Consider the following 21,021-nt stretch of genomic DNA (forward strand, 5'->3'; position numbering starts at 1 on the left):
TGGATCAACTCACTATTCAAGTAGCAGATTTTTATCCACAAAATAATATTTTTTTTTTCTTTGCTGTTATGTCAAGGGTTATGGGGGAGATGATCTATATGTGGAGAATGGAGGGTAGCAGCCATATAGGAAAACAGAATTTTATTTTATGGGTTAAATTTAAAAGTCATGTTTATTCATGTGGCAAGATGAATTTTAACATATTTTCCTACCACACATTTGTGTATGCTTAAAACAGATGTCTACTTCAAAGAAGAATCATATATATTTTTTTATTGTCCAAATTATGGATTTGGCCTCATCCTCTCCTGCTGCTCCAATAATACTGGGAATGTCTTCTATATGCTCAGATATAGTAGTAGCATCACACTGTATATGCTAAACATCTTTTTTTTTTTTTCCCCCAAATGAAGGGTGAAATCTATCTTGTGTTAAAGACTCACCAAATACTATCATTAACAGAAAATCCTTGATTTTTTTTCCAAGATCTTATTTTCTAAGGAATTCACAGGGACCTATAGAAACGATCCTTGAAAATTTGAGATATGTGTTTTTTTCAAGAATATGTAGCCATCTTTATATTTAATATATTTGTACAGGAAAATTGACTTCATTATTTTTTTTTTCTCCTGCATCTCCTGCTTATGGAGACAAGAATGGAAACAGAAAGAAGAGAACAGGTAAAACTTTGTCATTTTCAAGTCTTCACAAACCCAAATCTTTTCCTTTAAGTGAAATTAATGCACACACAATTACTTTTAGCCTGCTTATGCTTGCCAGTCCAGTTGCTCCTGCCTGCATCTCACATCTACAGATACGGATTTTCCCTGGTGAATACCTTGCAAGCCCTGTGATTCGTTTCGTCCAGGCTTCCAGATTTATTTCTTCCAGTCTGCTTTAAATATTTCTGTTAGACTTTGCCTTCCTAGGTAGAAATATTTCATGTTTCTGTTGTAGCTAATTGAAGTCTAACTTTGTTAGATAGGCTGCCTTTCGGGGTAAATACGTCGCAGAATTCCCAATTTCCAGTATCTTGGGTTTATAACACACTGAAGTAGGGTCACATGTGTGGGACAGGGCCTAACTGGTCAAAATAAGGTATAGCAGCCTCTGTGCGGTACCACTTAGTTGCTGTCTTTACCCAATGGAGTGGTTTGCTGTGAGACAAATCTCACATGGGGTTTCCACCCCAAACCTTTACAGTTGGGCCCAGGAGCCCCATTCAGTTCCAGCAGCCCTTCAGCCCTGTTCTTCTACCCAGTTTAGTGGTGGCCTGAGCAAGGTAAGCAGGATGGACCCAGAGATTGTGGTCAGTGGGTTTCACACTTCCAAAGAACAAGAGGAGGAATGATGGAAATCAAAACTTGGAGGCTGTTCTAGGCTCTGAAAGGAAGCAGGAACTCAGGATTTTCTCTCCTTTTCTCCTTAACAATAACCTCATCTGCCAATGCCCTCTTTCTAGATGCATCTCCCTGTGCTTCTGACCTTCTAGATGCATTCTGAGTCCAGTTGTGTGTGCAAAAAAGCTACTGCAGACTAAGCTAAGCTTTCAGCGAACTATTTTCTAAGTGTGCACATCAAATATAGGTCACTGAGTAAAAATCAGTTTGAAATGGAAAGTTGTTGTTATCCTATTTAATAAACATTCCAGAGCTTTTCTAACTAATTTATGTAGTGGACTCCTCTTACAGTCCCCACGTGTAAGATATTAACTCATATTACTACGTCCATAATTAGGCTATCATTTACAATTGTAATCAGAGGTTCTGTTCATCACATTCCTCCAAAACTTGTATTCATAAAAGGCAGCTATAAAAGTTTTGGAAAAAAAATAGTATTTTTAGTCAATTGGTAGCATTTTTGGTGGGCTTTGAATTGAACTCCCAAATCCTGTTTTCTTTACAAGATGAGATTTATGAAAAAGGTGAAATATGAAAATTATGAAATAGGTATGTAAACCCATCATCATAATGACCCAAGATGTACCAATGATAGAACTATTTGCCATCTTTCTCACATTCAACTATAAAATGGCTTTGTTGGAAACAGGATACTGAACTGGATGAATGGCATTTCTCATGGGCCTTCTGATTGCTTCTTCCTCCTTCCCAGTTTTTCCTGTATGAAAGAAATAACAGTCCCTGGACTCTCTGGCATCACAATGAGTTTAAATAGGGTGATAATGATAATCATGATTTATGAATTAAATTAGAATAATACTTAGGAAGACATCTGCTTTGGCTGAGGCACTACCTTGCGGAGTTTTAAATTCATCTTCCTGATAAAGCCTCTTAATTTGAAATATTTTAAGACCGTTAATGGCTAATGATAATGTTCTACAGTTTTTAAATGCTAAATCTATTGGTCTGAAAAACAGCAGTGGAGTCAAATCTGGGGGATCAGCATAGCTGTATTCTCCCAAATACATTATTAGAAAACAGATCTAAAGCTCAAACACGTTAAACAGAGTAGCTATTTTTGTGGTACAATGATAGCATAAGCCTCCATCAAAGTAAGACACAGCACATCCTGTCATGTAAAGATGTTATTCATACTGTGATTTTCAAAGGTTCAAAGGCTGAGAAGGCTAAAGTTCATAGAACCATAGAACAGGGTCTCATACAAAACACACTACATGGTTGGAAGGACTGCAAAGGAGTGAATTTTTCAGAAACTGTGGAGTCTGCATATTCAACAAGTAGCAGATAGTGAAAATCAAGGATGTGTTTATTCATATATAGCCTACTTTTGCCAATAAAAAAAGTAAATTGCTGATCTACCTAAGCAATAAAGCTGTAGACTCATACAATATAAGTTGCTCATCTAGTTAAAAAGCTGGTAGGGTCAGAATGAGTTTCTTCTATAAGCTTCTTAAAATCAATGCAGCAACAATAATTCAAATTCAAAGAGCAGTTTATGTGCATGTTTTCTATTTAGACTGCTCAGATTGGATTTTAAACCGTATGTTTAAACATCCTGCTTCAGGTTCAAAAACACTTTTGTTATCAGCCTGTGTGCTTGACGTGGCCCTCAAAACCTGTACTTATGGAACGCATACTTAAATTACATTTTGTGACATCTTTGCTTTGTCCTTTTTACTAATCCATGAGTGATCCCTAGATCAGTAAGGAAAGAAGAAAAAAAATAGAGTCAGATTTTCTTTTTCTCCTTGAAAAGCTCTGGTGTTATCTATTAAAATTCTGTCACTAAAAGCAAGTATTTTGTCGGGTAGTGGAACTAACAGAACATTGAGTCTCTTATGAATTTATGTTCTGTGTTTGCATTTTCTGGTGCATGAACTTTGACCGAAGCTTTTCCAGTATTTGAAGTGTTGCTGACAATTCTTACATGACATTTTTTCGCATGTCTAGCAAAGAGTTGATCTCGTCCTGCAGCCTTTGCCAAGGGGAGTACTTGCATGGGGACTTCATCCTCTACCTGTTACCTTAATTTCAAAACAGAACTTGATTATCCTTAACTTTTCTTCATCTCTCAGGACTGCACAGGTCAACTGGTTAAAAAATGACATGGTGCTTTGCTAGAACCATCACAGCACCACACACCAAAGGCTCAATACCTTCCTTTCCTCCCACCCCCTGCCCCAAATACACGAATTGCCAGCTTGAAAAAATCCCTCATCATTTTCCTGGTGTATCGGAAGATCTGAGCTCCTCTTTGCTGCTTATCCAGCCTCCATCCAACCATGCCTTCAGGTCCAGGAATGTCCTGTGACATTCAGCAGAGGAAACAGGAATTTGTTTGTCTTATCTGTGTATCTGAGTGATAACATAGATAACTTGGGTACCTTTGAAGTGCATTGCATTTTTCTTAACTTGGTTTGTATATTCACTCGATTTTTCCAATTCTCATTGGAAAATAAAACCTTATATAACTGTCCAGTCCTTTTTTTATTATTAGTTTTTTTTTTTTTTTTTTGAGTGCTCTCTTGATAGTCCTAATAAACTCGTCAACCTTATCAAAACTTGACAGATAATAAACCTCACACTTCTCTCCCTCCTCAGGCTGGTGTCAGGAGGAGAAGATGCCGTGACCGCATTAACTGTGTTGAACTCCATGTGAGTAACACGTCTCACCTGGCAGCGGGGCGTCCCTGATCCCTAACCACGGGAAAAGCTTCCTGCACAAAGCTGCTCTCCACCTTCGGAGTGCCGCCGAATCCCGGGAATTCAGGGCTCTGGTTTCTGTGTCCCAAGGTCGGACGGGCCCCCCTGCCTGGTCCTGGGCAGCAGCGAAGGCTGCGGGACCGCTCGCTGCGGCTGCTGCTCCCTTCCCTGCGCATCCCCGTCTCTTGCCTCCCAACCTTCCTTCTCCTCCTTCCCATTTCTTCTGCTCTTGTTTAAACTCGCCTGCTAACCGTTTTACGGCTTGTTTGACCTCTTACTGATTTTTCTCTTCTTTTAAAACTGCTTCATCTGAAAAGCTTGGATTCTGTGCCACGTGCTCTCGGCGTCCCTGCTTGAGCAGGGGGTTGGATTACACGATCTCCAGAAGTCCCTGCCAGCCTCAACCATTCCGTGATTTAAAACAAAAAACTTTGACTACTTTTTTTTTTTTTTTTTCCCTCCTCCCTCTCTTGAGGGGATTTAGAAGCCTTATCCCTTGGGGCAGAGGGACGGGCTGCGGATGAGGAAGGAAGACGCCCGCTGAGGTGCAGCCCGCGTCCTTCCCGGCCGCTTCCAGCGCTCCCTGCGCGTGCGAGGCAGCCGGAGCGGCCGCGGCGAGGGCCGCCCCGCTCCGCCTCGGCGTTGCCGCGGGGCCGCAGCGGCTCCGGGCACGCGGCGGGTTCAAGCCGCGGGAGCCGCTCGGCCAGGAGGCGGCCCCGCGGCGGCCCCATGGCCTCCGGCGCGGGCCGGCCCCCGCAGCCCGCGCTCCACCTCAGGATGTGCAAGAAGATCGCGCAGCTCACCAAGGTAGGGCTCCCGCCTTGGGGAACCCCCCCCTGCCAGCGGGGAAGGCGCAATTCGCAGCCCTCATTAGCGCGCCCAGCTTCGCAGCGGCGATATCCAGCCCCGGGGGTCCCCCTTGGAGGTTGTTTATTTGCTTTTCTTACAGTCTTTCCAGCAGTTTTGTTGCAAGGGTGCAGCCGAGTTGTGGTGCTAAAGGGTAATGATGCTTGCTACCTTGCGCTTAAGGTGTGTGTAAGGTAGAGCTGTGTTAAATTGCCTCGGTAAAAGACAGGAGCTGGAGAAGAGCTAGGACTGAAGGATGTAGCAGGTTGCATTAAAACTTTCACCGAGGGCTCGGTGATACCCGTAAATATCTTGAGCGTCTTCAACACCATGTTTAGAAGCGAGAGAAAATGCGTAGCAGGTGGTGGGTATCTCCTGTGCTATTCTTAGGCTGTGCCTTCGGCAGGGAGGGGGAAAAAAGACTATTTCCTAGCCCTGCTACTCCTGTAAAACAGCAGCCTTTACATGTTCAGCAAGCTTCCCTGCAATCCATAAAGGTATTTAGCTGGTTTCATAACCTCTCCCCCTTCCCTAGAAATGGAAAAGCAACAATTGTAAGTGTGGAATGAAGGTAACAGGATGGGAACGTAGGGCACCTTACTGGTTCTCAGTGCTGTTATTCTCCTATAATGAGAGCGTGGATCTGGTAACACATATAGGAATATTTATACAGGGATTATATACTTACATATGCATGTGTTTAGACTGTATTTTTATTTAATAATACTTGTATGCAAGCTAGTACTTCTTTTTTTTGCTCATGAATGTATGTATTACATCAACATACACTGTGATTCTGTAGTAATTGTAAACTATCCAAATGCATGTCCTTTTTATTATTTCAAAAAGGATAACGTTTTAGCAGTTAGTTTGGTACAGATTGGTTATTTGTTGATACCATTCACAGTTCCTCACCCACAGTGAAATACACCTGAAGGATAACAGCAAATTAGAGTAAGATTTCTTGAACTGTCCACTTGCTTTCTCTGTATTCCCTGTCTCTTCATCTTTACGCTCTAAGTCATTTTCACATACAGAAATTAGCTGTTTCATAGCATAGAAAACTTGCTGAATTAATGTGACTTCAGCCTTCAGTATCACTTTAATTTCTTTTAAATAGAAAAGCAGCAGCCGTGCTTCTGTTTTTTGATAGCAGATTGTACTTCATGGTAACAGGAGCTGGAGAATCCCCAGCTCTCTCTTGCTGCTGGATGACCCCATTTCTCAAGAGCAGCCTTAGAAGCTGCTGATGGGCTCTGTGCAGGGAAGCTTGTGTTCAGCTTCTCAGCTCTCAAGTTCAACTCTATGAACTCATTTTCTGTAGAGATTATGGTGTTTTCCTTGTGTATAAAATGAAAATTATTTTTAAAGCCTCACCATATAAATTAATTTTGAGGAAAAAGTATCATTCTATTCTGAAAACATAATATTAATTTATAAAGCTTCTCTTTGCATTGGGGAGAGCTATGCTGAGAAGCATTTTATTAACAAAAAGGAAAAAATCACTCCAGTGCAAAATATCCAGGTGAAATTTTATTAAGGCTTTATTAAAAGTTATGTACTCTTTCTCCTCAACCTTATAATAAATTTCTACCATTAAAAGGTTGGAGGAATAATTTACTTAGTTTCAATGGAATTCAACCTCTTGATACTGCTAAGTCGTCTAAAATAAAGAAGAGTTATACCTGAAGCTCAAAGAAATACTTAAAGAAATCATCGTCTTGCAGAAAGTGATATATATAAGAATCAATTTTCTTTAGAATAAAACCATGCTTATAGAGTACTCAGGGCAGGTTTAGAATTGTAATCATATGCTTTTCCTTTTAAACTCTGGGTAGGATAGTGCCATACTAACAACAGACATCCATCTCAAAATTGGAAAAGCCAAATCTGATGCCAGATTTGTCCTGGGAACTTTGAGAGGTTCTTTTGAAGCACCCTCTTTCCTTGGCCGTGTTGGAGTTGAGGCAATTATGATAAATGTTCCCTTAACTGCGAGTTGCTTGTCGTGCTAGTCCCTCCTGACTGGAGTGTGATTCTGCTCTCTGATCTCTAGCTCCTTCCTGCTCCAGTTTTTCAGTGATGGGGAAATAATGTTTTGTGAATGATATAATGACTTATCAACTCCGTATCATGCCAGAAGGAGAAATGAATTCAAAATGTTTAAATTGGCTATCGGATACAGAGGCTGCCTTGCATCCAATTTCTCCATAATCAGTAGCAGCTTCCACCTTCTACCCTCAAAGACAGAGGAGCAGTTTGCAAAGGCCTCAACAGCAGAACCAAACTGATTAGCATCTTTGCATGAAGTGCTGATAGCATGGTAAGATATGGGCTGGTGACTTACGTATTATATTGCATACCTCATATTTGTAGGGTCACGGTCCTGCTTTCTTCAGGTAACTTTGTATCTCCAGATGAACTATGCTTTGAGTTTTCAAAACAAAATTTGTGAATTTATGAACTTACAGAAAAGAAATCACAAAAATTCAGCTTGCAAATAGACAAGTCCATTTCTAGCCTGTGACTCACAGGTGCAAATAATACAGCTTGAATTTTTTTTGCAACCCAAAGGTGTTCAAATCAATAGAGACTTCAAGTTAGTGCATTTTCCTGGTTCTATCAGAACGCGTGACTTCTTTACTCATATTTAAATTTAGTCTTCTCCATCAGAAACTTCAGCTTTTACAAGCACAAAACCTTCTGTATGAATTCTTCATATTTCTGATCTATTTTTTTTTCTGTTTTAAATGCATAAATGCGTGGTCTTTTTTTTTTAAGCAACTTTGGGCTCGCTGCTGTTTTATGCAATGAGTTTTTAACATCCACTGGATATTACATGATTTTCATGTGCTTATTGATTCTCGGGATAGTCTTTTTCACTTGAGATAGGATGAGAAATGCAAATGCACTCTGTGTGTGCAAATAAACTCAGAGTGCTAAGGAGAGTGAATCAGCTTTTATTTAAGAGGCAGTTTTGGCAGGCTCGCAACAACCAAATATATTTCAGGCATTCATGATATTCAGGCATGTCTTCAAATGTCTGCCTGTGGGACCCAAACCCAATCTGCTGCTCTGGACTTGAGGCTCTGGAAGGAGCCAAATTGGAATAGGCAGAGTAGTGGGGGGATGGTGTCCTTAGCAAAGGGTCAGAGAGCTAAGGCCTAAGACAGTCCTTTCATACTTATCTTTCCTTCCTTGGGAGAAATTCCTGGAGACCAACAGAGTTTTAATGAGGGTAGATAGTTGCCCTGAAGCTCACTTTCCTTAGGATTCCATCTGGTTATTGGGGAGCTTTGTTGCAAGAACCTGATTTTTAAGCACAGTATTTCTGGTTGAGGAGGTTATGTTAGCTGCACAATCAAGTAGCCTGCAGCAAATTACGTTTGTTGAAAACTGTGAGTCTAAAGAGAGGAACTGTCAAGAGTGTTGACATAGGGAAAAAATAATTGCTGATAAAACACTGTAAGATTATATTTATTTATATTTTCTTTTTCTACTGGAGAAGTGAATGTCTCATAGGCACATGTATGCGCCTCTTCTAGAACAAGAAGCGTAAGCAGATATTCTTCATTCACCAGTTAGAGTAGCTGAACGTGTTATATATTCCAGCTGCCTAATCTCCCTAGTCAGTAGCTCAGTCAGCAGAATAGAAAAATGTGAACATTGTTAAATAAGCTTCAGTGGAAAATCTGGCAGATAAGCAAAAAAAAAAAAAAAAAACCCTACTTTCATTAGTTCTTTGAAGAAAGATATTCTTATGATGTGTATAAGATACACTCTCATATTTAGTTTCATTAGCTCATCTTTATAGGTGAAGTGTATGGAAGATATAACCAGTGGTCTGGGATGTATGTGAGGCTGCAGACTATTCCACTCTAGTGTTTTGCAGTATGCCAAAGCTTTTAACCTATTTTAGTGCCCAGAAAAAAAATGTCTGGTAGATTTAGGATGTAATGTGATTAAAATACAATGTTTTACTGTAGAAGTGCCTGTCAGCTGTGCAGCGGAAACCGTGTGAGCGCTTCTAGCATCTACCCATTTTTATAGATGAAATGCATTGCCTTTTCATAAAGTTTAAGCAAAGTTCCTTGATCTTATTTATTGTGATGCCTTAACAGTGCTCACTAATCAATTCTTACAGTGTCTCAGCTGAAGTGCAGTTAGTTGTTGCTCTGCTCTGAGGTTTTTTTGATCTCAGCTCTCCTGAGAGGAATTCAGTATTCTACAGAAATGAAGCAAACTGTAACAGCATAAAAACTAGGATCATGCGTTTGCAACAGCAGTGTTTTTCCATGGGCAAGAAATACACTGATTTCCATGTAGACAAAGGAAGAGATCTTTTTGTAAAGCTGCTTACCCTCAAAAGACTAACCAAATCAACCCCATGTATTTTACTTAGTTTTATAATTTTTATGTACAGTTTTCTTCTGAATATGAAAAATAGCATTTTTTTGCCCATCAGTTGACAAAAATATGCAAATTAAAGTGAGGTCTCTCAATTGTTGTCATAACTATCTTCTCCTAAGGAAACTCCTGGATCCTTATGTCAATTGTGTTGTGTTACTAACGTTGTGGTCTTAAACTGGTCAAAATCAGTATTAACAACACTGTTCTTACTAGGAAGCATTCCAGAATCTCATCATTTAGATCAATAGAAATATATTTTTTAAAATCTATAGATCTTGCACTACCCATTTTATTTTCTTGTACCTTGAATTAATTTACCTCCATCAGATGTTATTTTCATGTATTTAGGTAATAATCATATCCTCTCTTAGCCTTTGCTGTACAAAACTAAGCAAGCAAAAAATGTCTCTGATTTGGTCTCCTAAGAGTTCTGAATATTCATTCCTTGCACATCTCCTAATGTGACTCCTCTTCCTTGGGCCTCATTGCAAGAATCATGCACTAACAGGAACTCCAGCCAGCTAGCAGAGATCTTGGGGCCAGACTGAAAATGGGCGGGCAGGCACCAAAATAACACCTTTGAATTACATGACTCCCCGATATATGAAAGCATTGCAGTATTTTAAAGAGTTAAACCAGGATATTTAGTAGTCTTCTGTTTTTGTGGTTGTTTTTTAGTTTTCCTAAGAAATCTTAGAATTTCTTCTGCCCCAAGCACACTAAAGATCAATGGTTTACCATATTTGTATGTTGTATGTACTGTTAGGGATTTGCATTCAAACATGTTGCTGTGATACTTGTACACTCTAGTGTCACGCCATAGGTGTGTGCATAATGGCAAAGAATCTCAGCTTGCAGTTCTGGGCTGAAGTCTAAACATTTTCTATATGATTTTAGCTTTAAGCTGCTACCTTCAAAATTACAGGTAGTGATGCATATTCAAAATATATTGCTTTTCCTGGGGGTGTTCTTGGCATCTTTATGTATTGGAATTACCTTTGTACTATACAGATTTTTACAGCAACTTCACTGAGTCTACAGAAAATCAGACTGCTGTAATAATCGACAACTAAAAGCTACTTTTGTAATGGAAAATATGGACCAAATTCAAAGCACTATTTCAAGATACTTGTACTTAATGTTTTTATATAGAAGGTCATACTTTTTATCAGTATGTGCATTATAGTGAAAAGGTAGTTAGTGATCCATTAATTGCACAGAAGAAAGTTGCTGGATTTTAGTCTTTCAGAATTCTAGTTTTTCATCACTGCTGTTCAAAAGTATGATTTTAAATGAGTTTATAAACTGTATACTTCCCTGCTAACAATTTAAGCTATTTCTTAAGTGGTTTAATGATGGCAACATTTTACAATTGAGAAAATAACCAAATTAGAAGTCAGTACGCAGAAGTCCAGCTCAGTTTAGCTTAAAATATTCTTAGTCTTAAATATTGCAGAGCAGTGGATTTCAGAGCATTCTGAACATGCTGTTGTTATATATGGTGTATTTATATCCATGCATCATTGTGTTCTTTTCCCCTGCTTCATAATGGTTATGTATTCATTAGGTGTTTCCATTTTGTAAATAGAACTGTTGCACTGATGTAGAAGTACAAGTTGCCATGAGTCTAGCAAGGTCTTTATCATATTAGCATATATTAGTCTTGCTGTAAAATGCACTTTTTCTCAGGCACATACAACCAAACAGGGCCAAGGCTGAGGTAATTTATCCTGCCCCTAAGCAGAGCATGTTAATCAGGCTTGACTTTGGTAGTTCAAACTTAGTATTGTACTTGCAGTACGTTCACTTGTCTCCCAAAGACTCAGGTGGTAGCAGAGCATTGCATCACATTACCCTGTTATTCAAGAAACTTTTTTTTCTTTTTTTTTAAAGGAAGGTTACACCTTTTTGATGTAGTTGTCACTCAAAATTTGTATGATTTGACCTTCAGACATTTAAGTACAGTTTTAAGTTAGACCATACATGTCGTCCCAGCACATCACTGAGTCAGATCTTATGCTGCAGTGCACTCTTACGCTTGGCCGTTTTTCAAGTTCAGGGTTTGAGCCATTAATGTCATAGTGCTGTATGTCTGTTTGCAGATGTACTTTTAGGCAGAGCGATTTTTTTTCTTTCCCTGTTATTTTTGGGGGTACTTTCCCCCAAAGCACGCAAGTTACTGGCTGGTGTGCAATCTTTCTTGCTGCAGTTCAGCAGCTGTGTGGATTTGCAGCTCTGCACATACAAGCATGACCGCGTGCAGCTATATCATCCAGAGTTGTTTCTGTTTGTAACAGTTCCCGTAACTTATCTGGACGGTATAGACAGCATACTACCAGGACTCAGCAACTAGATATCTACAGGACATGTTGCTAAATCTTTCCTTTCAGCTAAAAGTTTTAGAAGTAAACGAGTGTCTTCAGCTCAGGCTTCAGTATTGTGTCACCACTGCATGTTTTTTTTCATATAGACTGTATAAGTCAAAACTCCCCCACCCAGAAATTTTTAAAAGTTTTTCTACCTAGAACTAGAAGCAATACAAAAGCTTTGACCAGAGGAGCCCTGTGTTTTAATTGCCTCGGGGAGTTAGAACTTTTGACTGTGAATATACATTAGCAATTAGCTCATTATATGAGAACTACCTGTAAATGTAAATATGGGATAACAGTTGAATATTTTGCATTTTTCATTGATGAGAAATTATTTGATAATAGAGCTGTCTAGAGATGTAGCTGTTAATAGAACAAAAACATTTAGATTATTATTAAGTTTGTGCAGTCGCTTCTTGAATTCACACTAACTTTTAGTGTTACAGCTTCTTGTGGTAGGATATTGATGCTAAGTCTGGATATAACATGAAGAAATACTATCTTCTGCTATTTAAAGTTGTCCCCTCATAATTTCGTATCCTGCTTTGTAGTTCTAACATTGGAAAAGGTGGCAAATAGTCATTCTGTATTTTTCTTTTTCATTCTGCTTGTAATTGTAAGGAATGCATGGACAAAAATCAGTTGAAGGTTCGGGTACTTTAATCTGGAATCTTAATGTGCACTTAGTGTATTTTAATGTATGTCCAAGCTACCAATGTTATCAGTGCAGTCTACAGAACAGTTCAGCACAGCAACAAGTGGGGACTGAGCTCTGTTAATAACCATGTGTTATCTAAAACTGGCTCCATTTGGGATGTCCTGGCAGACCCTGCCTGGTTGCAGAACGGCACATTGCCCTGTAGGGCCACAGCACATCTGCCAGCCCTGTGTGGATGTCTCGGCCAACTGCAGCGTGTGGAATAGCACCAGGTTCCTCAGTGTCCACTTCAGAGTGAGGAGACCTGCTCCTGGGTCTCCTGCTCGCTGGTCTCTGTTGACTGAGAGTAATAGGAGTTTAGACAATTGGCACAAAGTGACACCTAAATGCCAGTGTTTTAAATCTCTAACAATATTAGCATATTCTCACCTAGCTGCCTCTCTTTCAGGGCAAGAGCCCTGCTCTGTTCTGCTGCTTTTTGTGTAGAAGCTTTTTCTCAACTGATTATCCGTGTTGCTTTTCAGCACACTTTTTTTTTTCTTCTCCCCAGTTCTGTTGCCCCCTCCTGAAGAGGGAGAAGCAAGACTGCATGATGTATTCAAACTGTAGATGTATGATGTGGCAATGTATATGGAAATTCAGAATTGCTCTTTTAATGTGCATTACTCGCCTTTTACCTGCAATTATTGTTATCTGCAATGATTGTAGTCAGTCCTTTTTTAGCTTGTGAGATTCTTTTCCAAATCCTGTAGTCAACTTTTGATACTTATTTTCTTTTCAAACTGTTTATGAAGGTATTGAGTGCCATAGGTGCTGGTCCAGCTTCCTAGAGATCCCACTGGTCATCATTATTGTGAAAACTATTTACTCCTGGCTGGTTTATGTAAATACAGCTTAATTCCTGCAAGAGCCTTTGGTGGGGAGCTTGGTTAAATGTCCTTTGGAAACCCAGGTGAATTCTATTAACTCTGTGTGCCTTGTCTAGACTCTGCAAGAACTCGGGTAGACTGTGAGATGTGCCTTCCATTTACGAAAGCCATTTTGGCAGAGTTGTAATTTTTATAAGTGGAAGCAGGTTAGTACAGGATACTGTCTCAATTTTTAAGCATAATGGAGATCGTGTTTCTGGGTTATGAACCAGTAAGATGCCCTGTAAGTTTTAGATGCCCTGTAAGAGAGTAATTGATCTCACTTCTCTACTAAAACTCAGCTATCCTATAATGACTTAAAACAGAGATGTAGATAGACCTGTGACTTCTCTCCAAGAAATCTTTGATTTCCTGCATATTAGCTATCTGAAACGGTTTTATAAGATGCAGCTGAACTCGTCAAAGAGTGTGAAAGTCAGAGATTTCTAAGGAAATTAGAGATCTTAGAGTTCAGCAAGAACTTCCCCAAGTTCAAGATATTATATAGGGTGAATAGGAAATGTGATTATTTGGTCTTAATCCTGTGTGTCCACATACACACATAAATACACAAAGTGCATCATCTTTATCCATGAATAAGCATAACCTTTCAGTGTTTTCATATAGTCCTTTGTAATTTTTAATAGAAATCTTAGTTAATTTCAATTTTACCTGAAAAAATAATTTCATCCTCTGTGATGGCATTTGAATACAAATTTATTAAAAACACTCTAGTTCAATTTGAATCACACAGCTGCAACAAAGAAATAAAAACATCTCATTTAAATGGCCTATTGATATTTGTTTTACTTTGCAATTATGCACAAAATCTACCAAAAAAATTACCGTTGCAGTTTAGCTTTTGCAAAATGATTTCAAATTATTTAGTTAAAGGTTTTGACAGCTAAGATGTAATGCAATTCAGCAACTGTAAACAAAAGGTTTATAGTGCATCAGATTGTGGGGCGACAGATGCTACAAGGATCTGGGTTAGAGCTTGCCTTATTTCACATATTAATGATGTGGAAGGAAAAATGAGCAACATTCAAATTTATAGATGATAGTAATTCCAGGGGAATCATAAACACCTAAACACCTCCATGGAAAGAAGGAAAAGATGAATATGGATGGGGAGGAAGGACAATTAGTTTGGAGAAAGATTGGCTTTTTCCAAAAGTGTAAGAGAACTAAAAAATACACTGAAAATGAATTATAAGGACAAGCATAGAAAACTGCTAGTCTTGATTAAAATTCAGAGGAACAAAACAAATTGTTTTTTTTCAGTAGTTAATGAGGAAATCCTGCAGTAGTTAACTGTAATATCTTAATGTCCAATATCTGTTTTGTTTTGAGAAGTGTTTCTAAGACAACACAAAGTGGCTCTCCAGAACTTAGGGCAATGTGAAGTGAAACATCAGCTCACAAAAGAGGGACCAGAGTGAAGGACAGGGAATACAAATGAGTTCTTGCTTGTGAGAATTCAAACCTGTCTCTTCTCATCAAAGGATGAGACTTCACCTGAGATCTGTGTAGGAAAGCACAGCTGGAAAATTGTATATACAGAAGAAATATCAACCACCATCCCACCAGTTAAATATCTGGAACAATTCATTACATTTATCATATTAGAAACCTGTATTGGGAATGGGAAAAATGCTCTTTGGAGGCATTCAGATGGCTGATGTAGATAAGACATGTATGAAGAAGTGCCTGGTGGTCAGTGAGATGGACACACAGAGAAGATGCTCCTGAGGAGGGAGCAACACGGAGGCTTTTCCTGTTTGCTTCTTGGTGGGAACTACTACTGGCCTCATCTGACCTCCTTCTCTAGTACTTGTGTTTCAGAACACTCGTGGAGTTTCCTTGTCAGAATCAGATTTAACTTCCGTTATTCCACAGTCTAATTCTGCTTTTCTGGAAATGTTGCAGTACTATATTAGTGCCTTTTTTGCCACTTGTTCTGATTGTGGAGACATTCTTTGCAAATATAGTTTTACTTTCCCAATTCTTAAATTGCCTGACAATTTTTCTGCTTGTCTGCAGAGAGACCTGTCTACTTGGAGACTACAAATACAAGTGAGGGACAGCTGAATATCTCTTTAGTAAAATGTAAACCAGGGCTAATTTTGTATTTGGTTGCAAATAGATCATATGCGATATCTATATCCAGTATGGTAAGGCTGTTTTTTTCTTTATGTTCAGTATTCATTCACCATGCTAGATTTAAAAAAAAAAAAAAAAAAAAGTAAAAAATAGGAAAAAAGGAATAAAAGTGTCTCATTTACAAAATTTAAATTAAGAGGCAAGAAACAAGGGAGAGGTAAAGAGGCATGAGACACACTCAAAGAGAATAGCATTCTTATTCTTTCTTGATACATTAAATCATAAAATATATCATGATACTAAAATATAATTCGTGACAGGTGTAGGCGAGAGGTCTTTCATCCTCATTCCTTGGGTGATGAAAAATACCACAATGGGGATGAGCGGGGACGCTGAGGAGGGAGCGACGCTGAAGGTTCTGAAAGTCGTCTGCAGGTTCACAGAAAGAACTTTTGGTCTTTACAATTCCAGGTTTTCCAAACAAAGATGTTTAAATCAGAGCTGAACTTTTACTTCAAAGGAAAATAAGTTTCTTTAGTTGAAGGACCTCACAAAAGCACCAACCTCTTATTTTAGAAGACTAAAAATCATAAGGCAAATAAAACTATCTAATAATATATAAAATCAAGAACTTTGTGTGATATTAAAGGTATTATTTAATTTTAGGTTCTGAAATATTTCTGAATACTTGGAGTGGTAATATTCTCTCATACAAACATGTAAATGGATAGCATGAATAGTCATTGAACTACCTGTGTGCATAAAATATATTTCTTCTGCTTTCAGGAAGCCCTAGGAGACCCAAGGGAAGTTTTGAGGCTTTTCTAGAGGTCCCTAACCATATGTTAGAGTCCATATATTGTCATCAGGGTGAATGAAGCATCGGTGTGCTGGTGTAAATCTGACTCGGCACCAGAGCTAACCATAGCCTGGACAGTCTGTCCCTTGTTGAAATACTTTCTTCCTCCTTCAGTGTTAGAAAGGACAAAGCGTCTGTGTGAGTTCTTACTAGAGTATAAATTTGGCAATTGTGTGAGCTGATTTTATTTTCTAGTCTCCATAATTATGGTAATGGGGGAGACTAGTGTCTACAGAGCCATTTCTGTCACAGAGTGAGTTTTCTCATTGTAATTTTGTGGTGATTTCTCTTTAAAGAGAGCATTTCAAGGCTGACCATGTCTCGTTCCTGCTTCAGAAGCCGACAAGATGAAGTTCACAGAAACAAACTCAGCTGTTCCTGAGGGTGAGGTGCTGCTGCTGCTGCCAACGGGAAAGAGCTGAACAGTCCCCTGCTCTCCATCCCCCGAAGCAAGTAGCTAGCAAGGGGCACTCGGTGCCTCCTGTGCTTTGCTCGGGGTGCTCTCGGGTGCACCCTGCACCCTCTGCCGCCTTTTGACCTCCTCGAGGTCTGCACTATCACACTCCCCCTTTTTCCCGTTAGTTATCCCATGCAATTAGGGTCTGTTCTCATTGTGTTTCTTTGAGCCCTTTCCTCATCCAGAAGGATTTGATGCATTGTATCTGCCCACTAACCTGGGCCTGAAAGGAGAAGAATATTTTGGATCCTTTCCCTTTTTTTCTGATTCTTCTTATCAACAGCATCCCTTTCTGTAGGAAAGTGTCTCACATCTTATTCAGCTCATAAAGCTGCTGGCTAGAGCAGTTTGTTCCTAATGCCAAGAATAGGATTGGTTAAATAGGATTGCTACTAAAAAGCAGAGCAGCCTTTTCAGGATGAGTCATTTAGGTTTGTCTTCATTGAGGAGGTTCAGTCGATTTTTTGTTTGTTTTGCTTTTTGCATCACCATGAAAAAGCTGGAAGAAAATAAGATGCCATTTAGATTTAGGGCACTGGGAAGATAAAACAGGATTTCCACGCTGTATTCATGTTCACAGCACTGCCAGTTCCCCAGTGCATGCTGTGCAGTAGTGTTTCTGCCAACCTGCCATACAGTTCAGCTGATGGAAAGTCACCGTGGCCCCAAAGGCACAGAGGGCTCGGGAGAGCTGTAAGGGGCAGTCGCCCTCGTGTTGTGCTAAATAACTCAAGCAGTGATATCACTTCCTTTATATTAAGGCAGCTCTCTGGGCTCTTCAATTGATTGAGTTTGCAAGTTGCTAAAAAGCAGTTTTAGAGCTGCTTTGAAAAAGCCTTTTATCAGCACAGCCAGTGAGAGGTTTATACCACGCTACCCAGCAGAACATACTCCCTGCAAGGCACAGTGGCTCTAATCACTCTTCAGTGTTTTCCCTTCCAGCAGAAAGCAGGTAAAGCCCTCAATTCTTTTCAGGTGACTTTAGTCTCTTAAATGAAGTACTCAGGATATGAATATTGTAGCCCTGGGGGGTTGTATTACATAAGGAATGAAAGGCATGCATGAGGGACCTAAATTTCAGGAACAGTGAGCAGAAATCCTTTGCAAAGTAAATCTCTTGAGAATTTTACTGAGGAATCAATTTCAGCAGCCAAGTCTGAAGATTAAGAACTTGCATTTTCAAGTCAAAGTTCTTTGTTGTGGTTCTATCCTCTGCTGAATGGAAGCATAGGAAGAATTGGTAGAGCAGGGAAGGCAGTCTCTCCAAGTACTGTAGGCATCTCACCTGAGGTTTTGATGGTAACTATTAATGTAGAGGGTCTCCAGTTCGGTCTAATGATCAGTGCAATTTGGGAAGTACCTGTCTATAGCGAAGTGTCAGGGTTTGGATGCACCTTCCCCTGGCAGACTGAATACAACATAGTGCGAGACAGGCAGTGCTAATACACTACATAAATTCATCAAGAGTGGAAACTTTTGAATCATGAAAGCCTGATGTTCAAATAATATATTTGCATCCTGTTAATGGTATGAAATGAAGATATTTGGTTGGTTACATTGGACGCAGTGAACTGAAGAGTTGCCTGAGCTAATGACGGCCCATTCCAAGACTATGGGGAAAATTAATTCTTCTCTTTGTAGGATTTATGACTGTTTTTTATGGCATGAATATTTAAAAAAGGGTCACAGAATGAGTTTGAATTTTTGGAGAGAAGAAATCCACTTAGTATCCTGAAACTCTTCCTGTTTCAAAAGAAAAATAGTTAAAAATAACAGAGGAGAGTTAACAGGATGTCATCCGAGTCCACAGTATATACATATCTAAATGTAGACTTTGTGTCTTCTGGAACATGATGCTGCTATTCTCCTTCATGTATTAATCCACAAGCCTACCCAGGCTGTTTGGCATTTGTGAGCCCTTCAAGGCCTCTATATTTGTTGCATTACTATGAGGGCTGGAGTGGAGCTTACGCAAGATGTATTTGTGTATTTGCTTTTATTTATGGATGACTGAAATTCAGTATGTTCCTCAATATATAAATAGCATGGAAATGCTTAGATGTAGCTGAACAAACTCAAGAGTTCTGAAGACACCCTGAGGGTGTCGGCGTGCAGGCTGCAGACTTGTGACACTTCAGTGTGGTTTTAGGCCTATTGGTCTCTTAATTGAGACCTTCCCTGAGGAAAGATTGAATTCTAGTAAAATCCAAACATTGGCCATGACTCCATTGACTCCTCTCTAGGTTAATGTATTTAAGACTATTGTTTTCTCACATAATGTCTAAGAATGTTTGCATTAACCTCTCTGGGCTCAGGCCCCACTCATAATAGCTGTTGTAAGTTTTAGGAAATTTCCAGACCTACTTTTGTATAGGGATAAGCTGTATATGAAGGCTAAAGGCAAAGTGGCAGATGGTGCTGCTGCACTGAAGGCTGAAGAGATAGGGAGTCTGTCAGCTAGAAACGGTCCTGTTTCATCCCTGGTATTAGAGGTCAGACCAAGTGGACGAAGTGATGATTTGCCAGAAGTAAAAAAGGAAATTGCTGAGAAAATCTGGAAAAAAACCTGCTTCTCACAGTATCATTCTTCTCTGTAGGATTTTGCAATTTATTATTGTCTCATATGTTGCTAGTGGAGGGGAAAAAAAGAAAGCAACAAAAATGTAACTGTAATAATTCTCTTAAAGCATTTAAGACCTTGATAAATATAACTAAATTCTTAATACCACCAATTATCAGATACTGTGATTTCACATTCTTTTTCTTGATTTGTAGGTGATATATGCTCTGAACACTAAGAATGATGAACATGAGGCTAATATACAGGCTCTGAAAGATGCGCATGAAGAAGAAATTCAGCACATTCGTGCTGAGACAAGGAAAACAATCCTGCAGTATAAAAGCAAAGCTGAAGAAGAAAAGTCGCTCAGAAAGCGTATTCAGGTCCTTGAAGATGCAGTAGACCAACACAGGAGACTCAAAGAAGAAGCCTTAGCAGAGTTAACCCTGTTCAAGAAGCAGGTGAAAGAGCTGAGAATGGAAGTAAAACAGGCAGAGATACTTTCCACGGACACAGGAGATACCAATGCAGACTTTGAAGACAGGCTTTTACATTTAAATCAGCAGCATGAGGGCCTGTTAAATGAATGCAAAGCACTCAGGGAGATTTTTGATACAAAAGAGATTTTAGATAAAAAACACAGTGTGGAAGAACAAGCTCTAATTAAAGAGATGGAAAACCAGAAGAGTGAGAACCAGAGTGTCACAGAAGAGTGTACACAGAAAAGCAGCCAACTGCAAGACTCCTGTGAGAGAGAAAAAGAGACTTTACAACAAGCTATCCAGCAATCCATGGCAGAACAGCAGAAGAATTGTCAGCAAAGAGAACTGGAGCCAAGGAAGAGCTTAGAGGCTCAGGAAGTTTTTTTGTTGCAGCAGGTAAAGAAACTGGAGGTTGACCTGGAGGAAAAAACCTGGAAGGTAAATGAGAGGAAGAAACATTCCCAGAAGATGAAAGAGAGAATACAGGTAGAGTATGAAATTGTGGTCTCTATCTGTGCCTAGTAAAGAACATATTATCGCTTCTACAAAATTTGAGGAGAAAGGACTTTAAAGTGCTTAAGTCAGGTGCTTTGTAAGAACTAAAACAATTTAAGAGGCTTAGAAGAGAAAAAGGAAGAATATAGCACTGGGGAGTTTTTAAACACTGAGTTAAGCTGATTAGTAACTCATTAGGAGAACTCTTTGAACAGTAGACTTCCTATTCCCTGGAGGAGGTAAAACTGTAAGTATTTCTGCACGGAACTGAGAAGGGATTAGTAAGCAGGCACTGGTGGCAGCAGAGTGTGCCCAGGGCACACTCCTGTGTTGTGGGTCTCGCCTCTCGGTGCCCTGATGTCATCAGGGTCAGGTAAGAGGGCAGGCACTGAGCTGGCAGGTTAGGAATCAAGTACTTTATCTTGCATGATTCTTAGAGCAGTAGCTCATACCAAGTGCTGTTCAGTAGCATCCTGTAAACATGTAGTTTTGTGTGCTGAATCAGCCAGATCTTACTTGATGCTTTGCTTGTCTACCCAAGCTGATGTGTAGCTCCTGCATTTGCAGCACATCGTGCGCCAGGCACTGCTGCCAGCATTAGCAGATCATAGGCAGCCTGCCAACGAACTACGTGTGGTTCATCGGGTCATGACATAAGGCCATAAAATGGGGAAATGCTGGTGAGCTGTGCTGAAGCTGAAGCACCTAGCCCTGCTCTGCACTTGCTCTGTGTCCCTCTGTGTCCATGTA

At 39.6% G+C, this 21,021-nt stretch overlaps 1 protein-coding gene across 4 annotated transcripts in view; it reads left to right on the top strand.

Moving 5' to 3' along the window:
* Positions 1–636: 636 nt before the first annotated feature.
* Positions 637–21,021, top strand: part of FAM184B (family with sequence similarity 184 member B) — a 42,159-nt gene continuing 21,774 nt past the window's right edge. For 3 of the 4 annotated variants that reach the window (XM_026052362.1, XM_026052363.1, XM_026052366.1), the window contains exons 1-3: positions 637–680; positions 4,023–4,076; positions 19,510–20,262. In XM_026052362.1, the coding sequence (XP_025908147.1) occupies positions 645–680; positions 4,023–4,076; positions 19,510–20,262 (843 nt within the window). In that variant the 5' untranslated portion in view covers positions 637–644. Of the gene's footprint in view, positions 681–4,022; positions 4,077–4,876; positions 4,932–19,509; positions 20,263–21,021 lie in introns of those variants that run through there. The other variant, XM_026052365.1, reaches the window with a different exon arrangement.

This window comes from Nothoprocta perdicaria, unplaced genomic scaffold (assembly GCF_003342845.1).
Source record: "Nothoprocta perdicaria isolate Ctin4 unplaced genomic scaffold, notPer1 scaffold_88, whole genome shotgun sequence".
NCBI lineage: Eukaryota > Metazoa > Chordata > Aves > Tinamiformes > Tinamidae > Nothoprocta > Nothoprocta perdicaria.